This window comes from Phoenix dactylifera, chromosome 3 (assembly GCF_051530095.1).
Source record: "Phoenix dactylifera cultivar Ajwa chromosome 3, Ajwa_hap1_PhDact_Kaust_v1.1, whole genome shotgun sequence".
NCBI lineage: Eukaryota > Viridiplantae > Streptophyta > Magnoliopsida > Arecales > Arecaceae > Phoenix > Phoenix dactylifera.
Genome location: NC_143192.1, coordinates 3,159,567 through 3,181,007, shown reverse-complemented (window position 1 = coordinate 3,181,007; position 21,441 = coordinate 3,159,567). Strand labels below are relative to the sequence as shown.

Below are 21,441 nucleotides of genomic sequence, written 5' to 3'. Positions count from 1 at the left end.
AAACTGCTACTTTGACTGGTGTCAGAGATTCCTCACAGCTATGTTATTTTTAGTTCCAGAATACACCCCACCATCTATTGCCAACTTTCATCACTTTTTATGTGCCAATTTATCGAGGAGAATTATAATATATGAGTACTTTGTCGAACATAGAGTTACATTTATTCATATATTCTTATCATAATCTTGAATTTTAAATATCATAAAAGCATGGATAATCTATGTCACAATCACAACCCTTGAGTTAGCCTATAAAACATTATGGTCATTCATCCTGAATCTTGAACACTGGGGACATGGACTTTAAAATTTTTGATTGGAGGGTGTCTCGTGATGGAGACGGCATCAACGGCATGAGCCTACAATTGGTGGAGTTTTAATTGAAAAAAAATAAATTTTTTTATCCCTTAATCTTTAGTTATTTTAAATATTTTAAAATATTTTTTTATAAGACACATCTTTCAAAAAGTTGTTGTAAAATCTAGCAAAGTGGGCACTGTCCACTTGGCCGGCCCAATCGCTTTGGCCCAAAAGAAGAAAAAAAAGATTTGGCACGTGCTCCGCATGAGCTTGAGAGAAGAAGATGGGAATCTTCTTCCTCCTCGTGATGGTTGGACGGAATCCGACTCTGGGTCGGATTTCGGTCGCGACCAAGCTCTATTTAGAGCTCCCCCCTCATTCCTCTTCCACCACACACCGAAGAGTTTAATCTCTGATTGAACCGTCACCGGATTCCTCTTCAATATCCTCTGCAGTCGTCGACTATGTCAACGCCATTGCCATCGCCAGAAGCTAGGTAAGCACTGGCAACTTCTGATTGATCCCCCTCTCCACTTTCCGTGGTCCTCGGAAACCTTGATTTCGGCCGATGATCACTGGATTTTCGAGAAGAACCGGTTGCTCTATTTTTCTCTTTTTTTTTGTGAAAACCGACGCCTCTTCCTTTCTCCGGCCATCGGCGTCACCGCCTCTTGATGTCTGACTCTTGATCGACTCCCCCGGCCTCCCACCGACCTTTCTCGATTAAGCAATGGCCGTCGACGAGCGGCCAACAGCCAAAAACAATGAAGACTATGATTCTCCTGTTTTTGTTGGTTTTGGCGTTGCCAACCGCCAGTCACCGCCAGCCACCTATCGACCGGCCATGAATCTCTGACCCCGGGCACCACCTGCAGCTACCCCCTTTCCTTCCTTCTTCTTGGTTAGAGAGAGAGAAGCTTCTTCTTTTCTCTCTCCTCCCCAAGCTTTCTCTTTTTTGTTCTCTCTACAAAGTTTCTCTCTTTTGATTCATGGCCAAACATATTGATTGATCGAGGTTGTCCCTTGGGCCCCTGATTGAACTTGGACTGAGATTCTCTCCTCCATTCTTTCTCTATTTTGATTCTTCCTCTACCAAACTTTCTCTCTCTACTTTCTCTAGGATAGTTGGATCTGGTAGAAAATTTTTATAGTGATTTTGAATTGACCCTGGTGAAGGGTCCTCATTTGGGGTCGTGGGGCGGTGTGTCAGCCTCCACCTTGGTTCTTGCCAATACTGTTAGATTTGATCACTCTCGATCTTTGTTGAACAATTTGTGCCTTAGTCCGAGCATGATTCGATGAAATTATCTTGATCAGACCAACTCGGATGTCAGACACTCCTGTTTAATCAATCGTGTAACAGTGTTGAAATTTAGCATTTTTATTGTAATAAAATTCTAATGAAAAATATAATTTTGGCATATTAAGCACTTAGATCGCATTTGCAAGGTAAGTAATGATTTGCCTTTTCTAAATTCTTTATTTTTATAATATTATTTTTACATAGAATAAGTTGTTAATAGATTTATATGTGATTTATGAATTTTACGAGATGGTGAATGATTTGAATGAAAAATAGATATGTAAAATTGGAGTAATATTTTTCGGACCACTATTATATTTACTGTTCTTGCATTGTATATGCATATTTTGATTGGATTATAATATATTTAATATTTTACAAAAAGAACTTGGATGTGCATCAGATTTGAACTCTCGGCCTGGCTATATTCTAGATCCTGCCAATTGGGGTTATGCTTTGGCAATTCTGGCCCCACCATAAGGTATAAGTGTGGTATTCTCGCCAACTCTGCAAGATATAAGTGCAGTATTCTAGCCCACTCTGCAAGATATAAGTATGGTTCTGTTTTTAGCCTAGCCACAGGGTATAAGTATGGCCATAGTTAAGATCGTTGAGTTGAATGTGATTCATTTTGAAACAAATTTATGATTATGTATGCAGATATTTGAAAGATACGAATTTTAATAGATTTGTGTTTTGAAACGAAATTGATTGTCTTTATACTGATTCATCATAATTTGCATTTATATTTTATGTTATTATATGAATTGTCTAGTTAAGGTATTCATTACTTATTAGGTTGTCTAGCTCATTATACGAGCTCTTACTATTTTTACAGATCCGAAGAATTAACTTGACCTGGGGTTTTTCAATTTGACTTCATTATAAGACATTGTAAGTTGAGTTAGTTAATAAAATAAAGATTGCATATTATTAGTTTAAATTATTCTACTACATATTGATGATATCGTGTTGAGATGCCTTTCATGCTCGTGATGAGAATTCCCTATGAGTGTGTGGTAGTTGTCGCGGCCCCGGCTCATGATCTCGGGTTGGGGGCGTGACAGTTGTGACTCTTCAAAAGAGAACGTCTCACTAGTATTTTGTCTTTTGAGAATTTCTTCCACGGACTGAGTTCTTCTACTCTTCAACTTTCTACTTTCTATCTTTTCTTCTTTTTTTATTTTTTCTTCTTTTCTAGGCAAGTCGATCAGGTCAAGCCTCCCAGTAATCGTGCTCATTAGAGAAGGATCGGATTGAGTTAGATTATTGTACCTTGGAGATGAAATTACTGCAAACCCGTAAGTAGGGGCAAATCATGTTCTTAGGGAAGTGCCTATGACACATTTCAATTCAGGCAAGCACTTTTCAATTTTCTGAATATATTTTAGTGAATTATTTTTTTATAAAATAATTATATAGCAATTTTTAGACAATGGTTTTTCAACAATTGGTTGGTGATGTGGGACATTCTCTGCGTTCTCTCTGAGGACTTCATTATTCCCCGTTGGTTATATTATTCTCTGCTCGCTTTGCTGGTCATGCTATGCTTCACTTGCTTACTAGCTCCACTCTAGAAACAATATTTTTTTTGGCCTTTCTAGGGTTTGTAAACTCAAGATATACTCAATTAAAAAAAAAGAAGTTAGTTTTAGTGCAGACAAACCATATAATATGCTTATTTCAAGGGATTTTCTCTTTTGCTTATAGTTGCTTTTGATGGAATTTTGGACGGTAAGAATGAAAATGAGCATTTATTTGTTTGTTTATCTTTTAGGATAAAAATAGCCAAGATACAAATATCATAGCTCATGTCTTTTTTTTCATTTTAGCACGTTTCTCTTATGCATATACACTTATTTTAGATTAACTTTAACAACACAAATGAATAAAAAGAAAAACCTAGCCAAATATTTACCATTCTCATAAAATAAATACAAAACCTACACATCCACACTTGTATCCAAGGTCCAAACTCTATCCACCCTGTACATAAACCCAAAATAACTATCTGGCCTACACAAAATCGTATCTTGCTTCCAAATACAACCTAAGATATGCCATGTCATACAATATTACACACGTTGAATCACTAAATCCATGGTCAGGCACTGCTACACTCAATTCCTTACTACTTGATATAGACAAGTGCTAAAAATAAAAACATAGCCAGATATGAAGAATCTATTGCCATCTTTGGAAACAAAATGAAGTATTGATCCCAGTCTAGACTCCATCGACCAAGAGGGGGAGTAATTTATCAGCAGAAGCAAAATCTTCTATTCTAAGACAGATCTGAATGTTACAAATGGGACTCAGCTTCTTCATCCGAAGATTTTTAATTTCTAATACATTAAATAATCTGTACAACCGCCCCCTGCCCTATTACAACATATTAGTGGTGTGGAACCATTGTTAGAAACCATGGTCATCTTCCTTCATCTAACACTGTTTGTCGGGTGCGAGTCCAACACCATGAATCTCCCTCCCTAGTTAACTAACATGAAGAATAACTCGTATCTTCAAAGCTGCAAGGCTAAATCAGGTTGCTGTGAATCAACTAACATGCCTGAAGTTGGTGATCCTGGTGACTGGAATCCAACATTGAGGTCAGGAGGAACAGAATCCGACTTTGGTTGCAGAAACATACCCTGCCATGGCCCCTGGGAGTCGAGGCCAGAAGCTGGAAAGGGATTTCCAGAATTTGTTGTACTTGAATCATCTGCATTTGTCTTTACCCTCTCCACGTCCAAGTTGCTGGTGGACGTCTGATGGATGAGGCTGTTGCCGCCTCTGGAAACCATGTCAAGTGCTCGAGCATGCGTCATCTGTACATCAGAACCAAAAGGCCCAGGCGGTCTTGTCAGTCTGACCATCTTACCAAACTGTGAAGACATGTTAAACACGTTATTGAAGCCGTTTATCGTGGTATGCATTCCTGGGCTCTGATGAAGCTGGAAAGGAACCTTGGACCGATTAGCATTACCACCACCAACACCACTCGATCCATTCTCACAATTTGATCCCTTGGAAAGCCGGGGACCATCCTTAATATCAGGTGGTCTACTAGAGGCAGCAGATGTTGAAGCAGGGGGAAGAGGCGTTCTGAAATGAGCTTCTTCAGCAGCTGAGTCATTTGAGGGTGGTTCCGGCCTCTGAGGAAGTTTATCGCTTCTAGATATTGTTGTGCAGGGCAAAATTTTAGGTTGAGAAGAGGGATGCAAAGGTGATGCAGATAATAGAGGTGGCCGTGATTGTTGAGGAGCATCAGCATCTCCAACCCAACCAGGGCCAAACTTTGTCCCAGGAGGCGATGCTCTTTCAATCTTCTTGGCAGCAATGGCCCAGCCAATGGGACCAAGATTTGCAGCAAACCGAGCCAAACTTCTCAAATATGAATACTCCATGCGTAGCCCAACCTGATTCCAATAAAATAATGGTCACATATAATGAGTTTCACAGTAGAAACATGTGAGCAGCATTTGAAATTAGCAGTCCTCAACTGGCAAAAGAATTGTCCAGTATTAAAGTAAAAGATCACAAGACATTACGACCATATCAAGTTGAAATTACATAAATTTCTCAATAAAATAAAAGTAAATCATAAGTATTTGGGATAGTGAAAACTTAAAGAAAAACCAGTGAAAAACCTGGATAGTTTTCACAGAAAAAAATAAAATAAAAATTAAGCATAAAAAAAAAAGATAATCTCTTGGTACTTACAGGCACTAGCTGTTTCTTCTCCCCATCAAAAATAGTCAGTACTGTTGGCTCATGTACAGATGTAAATTGCTGGGACTGCTTATATGTGTTGCGACGATTTTCATCTATAACAGTGAGTTTCTTCCCATATTTTGTTGAAATCCCTTTAAACATAAATCCTGCAAATATAAAAGAGCCAGAAAAAATAATTTAAATAAACGCTCAAAGTTCTTTAAAGTGGAGTACCTAAGTAAAGAAGGTCAAAGTAAGCAGTTAGAATTTCCCTAGAGCAAGAGTTTTCTAATACATATATGGTCATAAACTGTTGTGGTATACAAATCAATGCACAACAGTAGATTACAAACCTGAATATTCTTCATTTCTCTCTGATTTTTGCTCACCCATCCAACTGAACGTGTCAGTGTTGCGAAGGCCATGGGAAGCCATCATGCCAGACTTATCAGCCACCGATCCTTTTCTCGACAAATCATGTGTCATGTTAGACCACTGAGTACCATCCCCAGCATTAGCAAGTGTTGAATCAGGGGAGAAATCTGAAGTAGCACGCTCAGGAGGTCTACCAACAGGCCGTTTATTTTTGTTTGGTGGTCTCCCTTTCCTTACAACCATCTTTAGTTCTGGTTCACTGTCATCACTCTCCTGTCGCAAGTTCTCAAAGTTCTTTTTGGCAAGCTCATGGATGGATCGAGCCTGAACATATTAACCACTTTTCAAACTGAAGATACTTGCAATATGTATTTTCGCCTAGTGAATTAGTCTGAAAATACTGAACAATATGTAACAACCTTCAACGAAACTAATACCTGTCTATAGTAGATTGTGTCTGGGGCATTATAGCGCATGGCATTTGAGCTGATTAAGAACACATCCTTCTGCAAAGACATGTAATTATATTTAAATTTCATGAGATTAGCTAAAACAAATTATGGTCTGGACTTCCAGAAAAATAGCTCAGGAGCGAAACTGTAGCAAGCAGAGATGCCATTTTAGAGTGATACATTGTACTCCAATTTTTCTTGTTCTTTTTTTTTTTTTGAAAAAAAAGGTAGAGCAGTTAAACTGATAATATATTATCCACCATTTTCTTTCTCCAATTAAATCCATTCACAAATACCCCAAATCCAATCACAAACAACACAATCATATATTAATCCCCAAATGTATTCTACTACAAGAAACCAGAGATACCACACCTTAATATTCTAGTCTCTCTACTCTAAAAACAACCAAAAACTTTAGCATCTTCCACCTTTCTCGGAAAAAAAATCCAACAAAAGTCAAATAAACTACCCTGGCCTCTTAACCTCCTTTCCAATAATAAACCTCATTAAATTGCTCTAATGATAACTAGCATACATCTGATAAAGACAAATCATACACTCAATAATAAAGGCCGTCACAGATAAGAATGTCGCCTTTCAAGTAAGCTATAACCCGTCCACCTAACACAGAGTATTTCCTTTTGGAATCACCAGACCACCTAATCCTATAGCTAGTTAGCATCTTCGCATCGATTCTGAACATGGTTCACCGTACTACCCCAAACCAGGTAATTTGGTGTGTACTAAGCCACCCCAGGGGGGACCAGGACGGTTCCCCATATCGATTCGAAACAGAGGTCGAACCACTCCAAATTGGACGGTTCGAAGCGGTACCATGGTGAACCGGGCAATTCGCCTCGATCTCACTTCGCCCCTCCCCTCTTAAATGATTGAGGTGGGAGGCTGACAATAGAAGGCCACCCACACCTTTTCAGCCTCTTACTTGGACGTCTACGAGGGACATCGACACTCCACAAGATTTTCGATATCGTTATGTGTTTTGTACTTTAAATACATTAAATAGACTTCATTTATTATATTGTATAAATATTTACTTATAAAAACATTATGCAAGACTACTTCAATTCCATTTCATGGTAAAAATGACATCAAGAAAAGAATAAAGTTACAAATTAGACGACCATAATTATCGAAATTATAAGTGCAAACAAAAAATTGAGAAAATTAAAAAAAAATAGGAAAATGGTGTAGGGCATATGGTGTGTCGGTATAGTACTAAATCAATACCGTACCATAGTGGTGGCCGCCGGATTCAAGTTCTGATGCCGATTCAACAAACACTGATCCTAAAGACCAATTATGCAATCAGCAATTCACTACACACATTCATCCACCTGATTCTCTCCACCAGTACATCAATATCATTCACATCAATGGTGATATGCAAATCAAAGACCCAAGCATATAGAATCAAATAAAAAACATGGTGAACTTTTTAACTTAAATAATGAAATAGGGTTGAAGCAAGGTAGACTTTCAGAAGAATAGATGGAGCTCAACCATCTACACTACCTTGTGGAAAGAAGAGCAAACAAAAACTAAACAACCACCACCATATTATACGACTGAAGTAATCAAACAATCACAACTACGTAAAGCCATTTCAATTAGGTAAAGATGTTACATGAAGACCATTGAAAACAAGCAAACCAAAAACACCATTTTAACCCCTACCTTGGAAAAGGAAAGGAATGTCATTCTAACTTTGTGATTCTCGCATCATGGCCAATGTTGCAAATTTAATGTCTACATGTAGACAAAAGATGAGATAAACATGCATATCTTAAAATTTCAAGAAAAAATAAAAAGATTTGTATCAATAATGTGAACAAAATTGAGTCCCATCTCTTTCAAATTAACCTCTAGGTAAGATTCTTTTAAGGTTCAGCTTGGCACTTATCTCTGGTGGATTTTATGGGGGGAATAGGTTCAAAACTAACAAGTTTTCTGACTCACCAAATGGGTTCAAGCTTACAGATCAACCTCGTAGTTCAAGCTTGGGCCTACAAACAAAGGCCTTATTAAAGTTCAAGTGATGCTCAAAGCTTAAACAGCATGCATTTTCAAAACCTGTACACTGAAAGAATTGATTTTGAGATGTAAAAAATCATGTTTAAGAAGAACATATAAGGTTGCCGCTTTCAAAACACGGTTGTCAAATAGCATAATCGTCTTAAGGCATCAGGCAAGCTTATAGACTAGGGAAATTGCCCAGGCAATTTAGTATGAAAGACAATAAATTATAGTTTGATTTTGCTGTTTTATTTATATTACCAGATTCCTATATTGAATAAATAAAAACTTTAGCACACCTCAACTCATACACAATAAACATTTTGTATAAATTATAGATGCTTTCATCTATAAAGAATTTTTCTCAAAATACACCCTAATTTGAAAATTTTAAAATAAACTCATATATGAAATATAATAAAAGTAATAACAATATTGTTTTCCTCTTAACACAATTTGTAGAGCCTATATGGCCTCTCTATTTATCCAATTTGCTAGAGGCTGGAGCTCAGATCATTCAAAACTTTTGTAATGCTCACACTAAGTGAGAAAAATTAGATCGGACTCCACAGAAAACTAAGATTATATTGCATATGCACATGTGCAGACAAGCATGGATTGTCTATTGCTTGCCTGCTTAGACAGACACCTAAAATTTTGGTGGCTAAGGAGTCATAAGGCCCATGTACTACATGGGAAATCATCTAAGAGCCCAAGCAACAGTCGATAACAATAATGCTTCCAAATCAAACATCTAACTAATAATATGCCTCCTTGCGTCGCACTTCCAACTTATCTTCACTACTCAACCCTTCAAAGGCTCTTCTATTAATTAAGATAGTTTGATATAATTTCACCAACACCAAGACCTTATTATATATACTCTGCTTCTCCCAAGCTTTGCCCGTGGGAGGGAGGTACTATAATGGCCATGGATTTTGATAAATTCTCTGAACCTTGTAGTTCTTCTACTTTGTTTTTCGCCTGTTAAACATGACTGACTAATATATGGTAGGTTGAAGCCAAATTGACTAGCTAATTGGATATAAGTACCCAAAATTAGGGTCAGATCGGCACAATTTTCTCAGGATTGGTTCCTAGATATAAATGATTAATTAGGGAAAGGTTACAAGTCGTAAATTGTAAAAATTCATGAAATAATTAGTGTTAGATCTTGGATCTAGATTTAAGGTTTTCTATTTGGTTTTGAGCTTAAGCTAACACTAAGTCTAATTTTAAGTGTCAACTCAGATTTTGGTTCACAGGCTCGAGCCTCTTCTGAGAAATGGAAAACGCACAAAGTGCACAGGTTTGTTTAGGCCCACTTGGACAAAGCTAGGCTCAGACCCAATAGACAACATGATTTGGTAGCTGATATTAGTGACCTTGGGTTCCCTTAGCTCCTTTCAGCTTTGTCTTTGCTTTCCCTTGTACTGAATTACCTAAACCAATTAAAATAAACAAGATAGGACTGTACTAAAGCATAAGATAGAAAAGATTAGTTGGCCTACATGAAAATATTTGGCCAAAGTAACATAGCAAAGAATATCTTTACTGACAGCTTTCTTGTTAACAGACATTATTTCACCCTGAACTAAACAAACACTAATCCATGCCGATCTTTACAACCCTCTCTGGCTCAAGAACAGAGGGACGAATAGGCCTGATTACAGAACCAGATTAAATCAACCTAATCTATGCCCCCTCTAAGTGAACCATTGGTGGGAGGTTCAAAAGTTGACCAGATAGAAATATCAATTCAAGTCGCAATAGCTTCCTATTGAATCTCACAATGGAAAGGTGAAATAGCTATATGCAAACATGCAAATACATGGTAGTCTGTTTCAAACTCGATCTGCTCCAAAAGTGAAATGATTTGAGGGAACACAATGAGAATCTAAAAGGCAGATCTAATACACTACTAAAGCATGACAGCATAATAATAATACCATTCTATTACAAATGTTTAGCCATATCACCTTCTGTTATTGGTGTCAATAGTAAAAGGATATGAAAACTTTAGCCGTTATTTGACAGAACATCTCTTCAACAGTAGATAAGTGAAACTTCTTTGATGCAACTACTGTTAAGGCCTCTTTAGGCTTCCATTTCCAATAGATATGGATTTCCCACTGCTACAACATCACCTGATGCCATCATGGCATTGCTTAATTCACCTTCAGAACAGTATTCTATCACTTAACGAGAAATATCATATCAAATCAGGTAATGCAAAAGCTGTCCAAGTACTGCCTCTACCTAAAAATCAAAAAATTTGAGAACCATATAAACATTTGCACTCCCATTATCAACAACAAAAATTTTACCACTCCAACTCTCCAGTGCATACCAATATTATTTAAAATTCACAAAAACCATAACAAATATATCCCAAGAAAAGATCTAAGGAAATAACTGAACATGTTATGAAAGGAATTGTTACTGCCAAGGAGAAAAGAGAAAGTCTATTAATACTATAACTAGATAGTAACCTCAAGTAAAATCATTTAATGTAAAGAAAATGGAGCTGTAGAAACATAAGCAACATCTAGTCCCTACTCACTTGTAAGGTGGCAATGCACAGTAGTGCATTAAATTATTTACTTCTGCTCCCGATTTGTTCATCCTTATATAGCAAAGTAGCTGCTCCACTTGAATGAGAGAATGACAAGGGACTCATGGACCTTACAATCATTCATCTATTTTAGAAATTACAAACTTCCCAAACTATGATACCAGAAGATTCTGGGCAATATAATGCATAATAACTATTATCTACAAGGATGAGTCTAAATATATCAAGCAATCATCCCTTTGAAATCACAAAAATGGTATGCTGGCCTCCCCAATCAAAGCTTAATACAGTAATAACACCTCCAAGAGTATAATTGTAAAGTTATATGAGGTGGTATGACTCTTACTTCCATGCGCTCATAGAATAGTACAACTTTTACTAATGAAAAACATAAAGCAGGTTACCCTGAAAAGAAATCATTTCTGCAATATAGACAAGATAAAAAAAAACAAACCAAACACCGTTTCAAACATTTTCTGATGCTTTTCATGGTTAGGTAGGTACCTTTCCACAATCTATAGAATGCAATGCATGGAAAGCAATTCCAAGTGATCTCCATTACCATAATATCAAGGTTTTAAATACTGTAGGATGGGGTCATCCCAGTTATTCTGTGGAACGAGACACCCCATATCCCGACAATTGAGATGGAGGATGCCTCGTCCCTTCCCGGTCCATTTTCCATCTTGTCCTATCCCAACACTCCAAATGGTGCCCTATTCCGATGCTTGAGATGGTGGCACACCCCATCATCCCACCAATATCTAAAACTTTGCATTATATATTATGCAATAAGTTTTGATGAGAGAAATGACACATAAAATGTATGGTCTGCAAAATTTTCAACATTCAATCACATTGAAATGTTTATAAAATTCGACAGACTTTGTATAATATTGGCTAATGTTTCACCAATCCATCCATAGTTGGAGACTTCCGCGATCATGTCATGAATTATTGGAAGAAAATTATGGATATTTTCCATGCTAATCAATGAAATTAAAGATTCTTCCAGGAATTGTCAAATATATTAGCTGATTGCATAACAAGAGAAATGCAAAGCATGGGATCTCCCAGATTTTTGCAATTTGGTGTCACTTAAGCAAGCATAAGTGGTTTCCTATCTTTAGCCTTCTTTTTCGTTCCAGGACATTTTGAATTATCAGAAAAGAAATTGGAAAGGTTTAGTTTGTCATGTGACCTTCATCATAGCAACTTTCCCGTGTACAGTTAGATGAATATAGGAAGATACAGAACCTCTTCATACGAAGAAGACATTAAATGATGAGCTATAAATAACAGTTAAACAAGTAGCATTCAGGATAACAAGTGGACTGACACTAGACATGAGAAACAACAGAGGAAGCATTACTCTAAGTAAATTTTTGAACATTATGGAAACACTTCAGAAGATGTCTTCTATGACTACGAATTAGGAACTGGATCAAACAATTAGTAATTATTTCTTCCCTGCACTTTCAATGATCCATTCCCCTTTCCCCATAAAGAAAAACAAAAAATGTGCATTCTATTTACGACCTATTGTAGATCAAAAGAAAATTAATGTCACAACTTCAGGAGGAATTAATTACATAGTGAAAATAAAGAAAACCTTTTACAAAAAAAAAAAAAAATTGTACTGAAACTGTGAATTAATTACGAACAAGGAGATAAAAGTAGCAACAAAATTGTCAACCGGTATCAAGAATAATCACCAGAGATAGAGTACATAAATAATCAAGTCAAGAAATAGCAAAGGCAGCATCATGAACATAACAGGTGATGCAGAAGGCATATTTGCCATCTCTGCATCATCAACCATAATTTAAACCAATAAATAAACGTAATGCACCACTCAACAGATACTGGTTTTACACATAGGGCCAGAAGAGAGAGAGGGAGGGAGAGAGAGCAAACCAAAGCATTTTCAATTCTATGAAACTTTATCATTCATCGACAGAGCCATGAAACATCCATGCAAGTTTGCAGTACTTGTACCAACCTCAAACTGTTCCAAATTTGCATACGCTCCACTTGACAGCTTCTTCCTTGTAGTTCCGAAATCCATTGGATGCTCTATGACTTGATGATAGTCCGGAAGCTGCCAATGTATCAAACATAAATCTTAAGCTTCAAAACAAACTCCAGTATGTCTACAGCAGCATAACAAAAAAAATAGCTAAGAACGTTAAAATGAAAATCAAGGCAAAAAATAACAAAAAAGAAGAAAGTCAAAGCATGGCAGCATCAAAAAAAAAAAAAAACTGATAGCATTAAAGTAAAAAACAAGGGGAAAAATAACAAAAAAAACAAGTAAAAACTTGCACAGCTTTCAAACACACCTCTTTCGGATCCACGGGCTCTGAGAAGACACCATAAGTATCTTTCCTGAAGTTAAATTAGGAAACATCGTCAAACATGACGAACACAGAAAGATAGAACAGCACTACAGACAGAAATCATATAAAAGGGCACCACGACAGAGATTTCAAAAGAGAAAACAAAGAACGCACTTTTGGAGCCTATCAAGGATGAACACCAGCAACTTTTTGTCAGGCAAAGGTGTTGTGGGCCCGGAATCTGATGGCTCCCCTGTTTGCAACACAATTATTACATAATTCTACTCGCTAAAAAGAACTGAGTTGTATTTTTCCCGCTACTTCTCGAAATAAATGCATGAGCATCGAACCTTGAAGAGAACCCATCGCTTTCGAGGAACTGTGCGTTTCTGCCTGAAATAAGAAATTCATTTCCAGACTATCAGGAAAAAATCCAAACCGTCAAAAGAAAAGCATCGAGGAAGAAGGAAAAAAACATAAGGGAATGCAGACGATCTACCTCATGTTAATTGAGAAAAAGAACACCATCGATAGATTAAAGATGTTTGACATGGAAGAAAAAGGATAAAGATGAACTTTTTTCTCAACGCAGCAGTCAGATTATTTTCAAAGATAAAATCTTTCCAGAGCCCCAGCCCCATCCTGATAGAAAATGAGCGAGAAATTTCAACAAGAACGATGCTTCGGCTTTCAAGAAATGATTAACGAGTAGACCTAATCAAATCGCAAAACATTCCAAGTCTGGAAATCCACGTGAAGAAAAATCCAAACAAAGAACAGAATCCGAGGAAAAAATCCAGCCGACATGGACGCATAAATTCCCGATCCCTGGCTGAAACCGTACAAAAACCTGGTTTTCAAATCCCGCAAAATCTCCTCGAATCAATAAGCCCCGGAACCACCGGATCTCCGCGTCCCCTCCAAGTTCAAAGGACTAAGGGGACTGCAATAAATAAATAAAGCAGTAACTGCGTCAAATTAAGAAGCCACACCGCGGGGGTGGAGGGGGGGAGTACCTTGTCTCGATCCCCATCACTGCCGACGGCGTCGATCTTCCGCTTCCGGCGTGCGGCACCCGGGGCGTCGGCGTCGGAATCGGAGGCGGAATTGGAATTGGCAGGGTGGCCGGGGGGGAGGTGGAGCACGAGCTCGAGCTTCTTCTCCCTGCGCTTCCCTCCAGAGCTCTCGGCCTCGTCCTCGTCGTCCTCCGCCGCCGCCTCCGGCGGGTCGGGGTGGGGGTTCCGGCGGGTGATCCGTCGGTTGGAGGCTGAGGGGGGGAAGCGGACGTAGGGATTGGGGCTAGGGTTAGGGTTAGGGTTCTTGGACTTCTCCTTCTCTTCCTGTTGTTTCTGGAGGCGGAGGCTGCGCTTCTGGAGGTCGAGCAGGGAGGGGCGGCCCTTCTTCTTCCTCTTCTTGTGCGCGGTTGGTGGCTTGTTGCTGCTGCCCATTGCGCGGCCCCCCGCCCGCCCCCCCCTCCTCTCTCTCTCTCTCTCTCTCTCTCTCTCTCCACTCCCCCTGTCTCTCTCCACAAACAGGGGCGATATTTGGGAATTACCATTTCTTTTCCAATTTCGGCCGCGGGCGACTTTTGGAGCGACGCCTCGCTCACGTGACCGGGCCATGGGCACGTGACTGCAGGGTGGGCCCGTCGCCGGTTAATGACGTGGCGAGCCCCAGTTCGCCGGAGGGCTCTTACGGCCTCTGGGTTGGCGCCGTACGCGAGGAGCAGACATTGCACGCCCGCCTCCTTTCTTACACCATCTCACCCTCGTGTGGGCCCACGTATTGGGCGAAGGGTGTGGAATGGGTGTTTTGGAATTGGTGGTTGTAGTTCGAGATGGGATAATTAATATGAGCTCCAGGTTCTCTTCGGGTAATGAATTGATGGGGGGATTCATGCAGCCTGGCGACGAAGGAATCTCGATGAATAGCGAGCGGCCACTCGCAAGGCTTTTGAGATTACGTAGGATAAGAACTTTGTTAAAGACATCAAAATGCAAGTGAGACGGAGGCTTAGGTTGCAAGGGGATAAATAGAAAAGGTGGTGGTATTGGACTTGCCTCTAAATTTACTTGCTTGAAAATTTACTTGCGTGATCCGAGCTATTTTACCGTTCTAACGAGGTAAAAAGAAAGAAAAGAACTACTAGACTTAGCTTTCCCCGATGATAAGGAAAACTATAAAATTATACATGATACTTTGGTGTTTCATGAGCAAAAAACTGAACATTGATAGAATGAGGTTGGGGCTTACGATGGTGCAAGCATGCTAGAATTTACTTATTAGTATGCTACATTCAATTGGTACGAATAGGGCATCCTCGAGCCAATTCTATCACCATTAAATCCTTTCCATTCTTCACTCTAAGCTATTTATTAAAATCAATAAATAAGAATGTTAGGGGTTTCCCCATTAATGGACTAGAATGTAAAACCCAAGATAAATTACTCATATATATAAGGACTTGCGCAGGCATGTATTTAGTCTCACATCGGCTTTATAATAGAGAGATATTATATATTTATACATGGCCAAGTAATCCAAATAATGTCTTCAGGCTAGCTTGTTTGGGTGAGAACTTGGACCAATACAAATGGTATTAAAATGAACCTAGCTCATGGCTCATGGACTAGGGGATACCGATCGTATATTTATGATTGAATTTTGATTAGATTTGCATCCTTACTGCAGCAAATATTATTTATACATTGGGTAGATCTTAGATATATATATATATATATAACAAAATAACCTAAATAATACTTTCTGGCTAATCTTTTTAGGTGAGATCTTGGATTATTACAAATGCTCACCATCCTCTTTTGCATGCCATAAAACTCGCATTTAGAGAAAGGTACTTGATTTGCCAAAAGTGATAAATTCCATAACCCTCAAAGGTTAAAAACAAGCTGAATTTGGTAGTGGATGGTTAATTCATTTTAGTAATATTATAGAAGTGCTATATTTATAGATTAGCTATGTGTTGGCCAAATAGATATGACAAAACAGATGTTACCAAGATGAAGGATTTTATAGGAATCTTTTAGAAACAAATTAGATCAATAAATAAATAATAAATTAAATAAATATATATATATTATCAAGACCAACTCGAGCATTGACCTTGCCAAGGGGCTAGATCATTTGATCATTTATCAAACTGCCAGGTCAAAAATTGGACCAAAAAAAATAGAAAAATTGCAAATAAAGTCATTATAGATGTAGATATTCTATAAAAATGTAGAATTTATTGAAAGAATGTCTGTTATTATTTATGTCACATGATATAATGGAAGACTAGTTCATGCAAATGGCCGGTCAAATTAGTTTGAAATTAACTAGGAAGCAAGTAATTAAAAATCAAATTTGTCTATTAGAATGACTAGACCAAGTTCAAATAAATATCTCATTTACCAACTAAAAAATATAATATTCATGTGTTGTTTGGCATCACATTGGTTTTCTATTTTATAAATATAAAAAAAATTGTTCCCATTTTTTATAATCATTAATAATATAAGTATGTTTGATATATTCAAGTTTTTTAAAAATAAACTTATAAAAAGTGATGGAGTGGGTGGTAGTCATAGCGGAGGTAGTGGAGGCGATGATGCCGTTGATGGCAGCTATAATAGTGATATAGTGGAGGTGGCGATGCTAGCAACAATGGTATGATGAAGTCAAGGTGATGATGGTAGTGGTGGTGAGGATAGCAACAATGTAATAGAGGCAATGACTATAGCAGTATCTGGTCGAAGAGGGTGATGATAGTGATGATAATGGCAAATGATAGTGGTGGTGGAGGTGCTAGCGATACAGCAAAATTGGCGATAATAGCAACAATGTTGTGGTGGGGACAATAGTGGCAATGACGGTGGTAGTGATGGTGAAAATGGTGACAATAATAGTGGTAGTGGTGGTGGTGATATAGGCAGTGGTGGTGGTGGTAGTAAAAATATAAGTTTATAATTTTTTGAACATAATGAAAGTTAAAAAATTTTACTTTATTTTTTCCAAAAATAGAGAAATTAAATAAAATAATACTGTTGAACATGTTTTCTTTATCTTAATTTTGTTGTTAAGAGCTCAATAAATTGATTCTTAATCATATTACCAAAATAAAGTCAATCTTAATGTAGTCAAAAAATAAAGAACTACTCTTTTAACTTCTAAAAAGATATTATGTAAAAGCTAAAAGGAGGAACCTATAGTTCGAGGGCTTATTTGGTTAGCGGTAATCTAGCATGAGAAAATAAATCCCATGTCATATTAACATAGTTGGTACAAAAAGTAGATGAAAGAGATGGTAAAATAAATGGTGGGTTCTATATTTATTTTTCTCAAAGAGAAAGTAAAGCAAATACCACTAAAGATGTAGTATTTGTGTTCCCACACTGGATTACCAATGGATGATAAAAAAAAAAAAACATTTTTTGAAAAAAAATCCTTTTTATATTATATTATTATTATCAATTATATTAATATATTATAAATATATTATTATATTGATTAAAAATATTTATGTTGAACCAATAGATTGATTTTGATGAGTACAAAATATTTGAATATGATGCTAATGATTTTGTGGAGTAGTCAACTTATTTTATAGGGAGCTCAGTGAGTTTGAAAGATTAGAGAAGCATGAAAAGTCTAAAAAAACAAATCTCAAAGTTGGAGAAGCAATTGAAGTGTTTTCGAAGCTTTTATAGTGGAGGAGTAGATCCAAAACCTTAAGAGTCAACTCCATAAAGCCATAGATCAAAAATAAAAGACAACCATTTTTAGACATTTCAGGAGCTAACCCCAAGATTTTAGGAGTCGATCCCAAGACTTCAGAAGCCGACTGAAGAATTTTAGGAGCTAGCTCCTCTACATAAGATAGCTTTAATAGCTAGCTTCTCTATGAGCACAGAACACACAAAAAAGTATCCAACAGCTAGTTTTTCCTCTCCAACAGCTAAAAGTGGCTCTCTAACAGCTTTTCAAGCTATAAATGCTTTTAAATTGAATGGGAGAAAATGATGGATCAAGGAGATTGAATGGATGAGGTAAAAAAAAGAATACAAGTGAACACCACTCCTTGGGCTGAACTCGAGGATCAATATAAGAAGTGACCTTCCAAAGCATCCTCCCACTTCAAAATGAGCTTTCAAACATCCACAAAGAGAGAGCTTTAACATCCAATCATTGAATTCCATCACAAGATCAAGAGTGAGCAAGAAAGGAAGAAAGGAATGAGCTGAATTCTACTCACTAAGATCCCAACTTTTAGAGCAATCAGACTTGAGTTTCAATGACATCAATCCAATCTTTGTAGAGGTTATTATGTATATATTTTTCTATCCTTATTTAGTGCAAGAGAGTAGAAAATCTCGTGTGGAGTTTTTCATGTTGCTGATACCATAAAAATAAGTTGGCTTATAATATTTAGCTGTACCCATAAAATAGCTAAGTTGCAATCGATTGCCCTAAAAATCGATTAGATTGATTGTGAGACCGAGTAATCAATCGGTGTAGATTTTGGATGAATTTATGAGAAAATCAGCTGGGTTGATTGTGAGCATGAGTAAAATAATCGGTATAAATTTTAGTTGATTTTTTGAATAAATCTACATGGTTGATTGTGATTTCTTTAAAAATAATTGGACTGTAATTTGAAAAAGATTATATTAAAATTTTCTAGAAGAAAGATTATATAACAATGTAGAAGAAAGAGAATTTCAGTAGAGTATGATCTTTGTGAGTAATATTGCATGCGTAATTGAGGTCTCCCAGGCTGCCCCCATAAATAGAAGTGCCCATTTTGTCGTTATCTGGCCTGACATAGCGTACAATGATAATCAAATAACAGCTGATAGTACAGCCGTAGTGTAGTAGCTAGTTTGTGTGGGCAACATTAGGGGGTGCAGGCCATGGTGCTACCACGACTATGGATTGCCAGAGCTATCAGTTGTTGAGATTGTCAGCTTTTGTGGACACGTGCTAATTATTCTCTCCGAGTGATGGTTTCTTGACTAATCGGCTCCTCGGCCGAGGCCGAGGTAGCTCATTTCGGTCAGTTGGCTACTCGATTGGAGCCGAGGTTGTTCGGTCGAGGTAGCTCAATTTGGTTAGTCGGCTACTCGACTGGAGTCGAGGTTGTTTTTCTCGTCTTACGTCCGAGGTAAAAGAGGCAGATCTAGCCCGAGGTTGAGGTATCCAATGTTTTTCTAAGTAGCTATCTTTTTTGTTTTGGACCAATTTGGTGGAAAACGATAAAGAAGAAGAAAGATGGGAAGAGTAATGCAAGGCCTTCTATAAAAAAAATCGGAAGATTTAGAAGAACAAGATAAGGCTGATAAGGTTTTTTTCTTGTGTGGATTTTTTTTGATTGGCATTATGGTTTTCTTGGTCACGCAATCAGTTCTTCTTTTATTTTCTCCGAAGGAGAAGAAGAAGAAGAAAAAGAAGAAGAGGAGAAGGAGGTGGTCGGAAAGAAAGGGGGTAGCTTCTCCATCGAAGGAGAAGAAGGTGCATGATTTAACAGGGCAGAAGCATGACCCATCGGAGGAAGTATGTCTTCGTTTTCTTCTTTGTTTTGCTAAACTAATTGATCTCTCTCAGGATCTTTGACTTTTAAACGAGCTTTGGTTCAAATATATACGCGAGATTTGTATTCTGATCGGGCTAAAAGTGTTCGTTTTGCTATCTTATTTGTAATTTTTGAAACTTTTGTTCTTTTAGTTTTCTATTTTTTTATGATCTGATCTAATTTGGTAATGATATCCTTTATTCTTGATGGTTTCTGTGTCTTTTACCGATTGCATAATTTGAATATAGATTTTGGTGGAAACTTGCATATTTTATATAAAAATGGAGTAAATAAGGTGCTTCCTATTTTATATATAATAAATTCTAATTAAACATGAATTTCATTAACTTAAACATTAAAAATAACTCAAACATGAACCAAAGGCAAGGTGATTGGAGGGTAATCTATTCGTTGGAAGCCAGATACATGACCAAGACAGCTCACATCGATGGATGTGACGTGTCAGATCTGGTACGCGAAATAATTGTGCATTTAAAAAGCTATACCTGCCTCTCGATTTTCAAAGCTCAACTACTCTAAAATTGATAAAAAAAAAAAATACATAGCGAGTTCTGATGGCACATCCCAAATGTCTCAGCGTCTCAAGTATCGTGTTCAACGTACTGGTAGATATTTCACTCCCCATAATCATAAAAACTCTTTCTTTTCTTTAGATATTACGGATGATATTAGCCAATAATTATAGTATTTATTTCATATTTATTATTTTATATTGATGATTATGATAAAATTTTTTGTCTATGCGTTTTTATTAATATTGCATGGGTTGAGTTACCGCATGTCATCCCCTCGCACGGAGGTGGGTGGGGTGATGGTATTATTAGATCCCATTTTCTCGTGTCTCAACAAATAATGTTCCAACCTCCTTCTTCTTCTTTTCCTTTTTTATTTATTTTATTTTAACCATCAAGGTGATAGCTTAGTTGGAACATGGCGTTTGCTTCCAACCAAATGGTTTCAGATCCGAAATGCATGATCATCGATTAAATTCGAAGACCGGATGCCCCATGTCTAGATGCGGAGTTTGAAAGCGCTACTAGTCGGCTGGTACTAAAGTAGTGCCGGATGACGTACTGACCCGTGAATGGGTTGCCAAGTAGGTGCCCGCGAGATGGAGAAGGTATGAGAAATATAAGTATACCTCTACCTTCGAGGGGGTAGGGATACTTTCTATCCGTATCGGACATGTCCCGATGGGAGAGGAGCCCAGTGTGGGATTGCGACACGGGGAAAGTTTTCCTTCCTATCCTTCACCTTTTCTTTAAGCAAAAAAAAAAATCCTTATTTTTTTTTGATATATCATATAATACGTTTACAAATATATATAATAAAATTAAAAAATAAAAAATTATGAAGTGCCCAAAATATATTTTTTTTTTAATTTATAAGGTACTATCGACATAACTGACTACAGGAGCAGCCACCCAAACACTTGCCTACTCTCTCCACCACTGCATCAATTCTGCCGTTCATACATAGGTATACTATTAACGTAGTGAGGCAACTCGCGACGACGCTGAGCAAATGGGGAAAGATCCTATAAAAAAACAGGCCATGCTGTCAAGCTTTCCAAAAGGAGAGCAAGAGGGGCCCTTCCATTATATCGCTTCATTAATACTCACCATGCGCGAAGGCCACCATCGCGAAATCCGTGATGAGAGGGTGGAAGGAAAAAATAGATCGAAACGGCGAGAGAGAAAGCGATGTACGAAGAAGAGAGGCGAGGAAGAAGAATACAAGACGAACAACGGCGG

At 37.5% G+C, this 21,441-nt stretch overlaps 1 protein-coding gene across 1 annotated transcript; it reads right to left on the bottom strand.

Annotated features, from left to right (window-relative positions):
• Positions 1 to 3,757: 3,757 nt before the first annotated feature.
• LOC103720915 (uncharacterized) lies at positions 3,758 to 14,650 on the bottom strand. The gene is made up of 9 exons (XM_008810881.6): positions 14,112 to 14,650; positions 13,446 to 13,488; positions 13,270 to 13,348; positions 13,099 to 13,144; positions 12,759 to 12,857; positions 6,130 to 6,198; positions 5,671 to 6,016; positions 5,327 to 5,484; positions 3,758 to 5,022 (listed from the first exon to the last, which is right to left on the bottom strand). Exons 1-9 carry the CDS (start codon positions 14,541 to 14,543, stop codon positions 4,126 to 4,128), a joined length of 2,169 nt encoding a protein of 722 aa, XP_008809103.4. The 5' UTR covers positions 14,544 to 14,650; the 3' UTR covers positions 3,758 to 4,125.
• Positions 14,651 to 21,441: the final 6,791 nt, after the last annotated feature.

Bases quoted from the DNA above. Each gene is read 5' to 3' on its own strand.
- LOC103720915 (XM_008810881.6), bottom strand. From the start codon at position 14,543: ATGGGCAGCAGCAACAAGCCACCAACCGCGCACAAGAAGAGGAAGAAG. The intron at 5,485-5,670 runs GTTTGTAATCTA...TTATATTTGCAG, and splicing joins GAGAAATGAAGAATATTCAG to GATTTATGTTTAAAGGGATT. The intron at 5,023-5,326 runs GTAAGTACCAAG...TATTGGAATCAG, and splicing joins AGAAGAAACAGCTAGTGCCT to GTTGGGCTACGCATGGAGTA.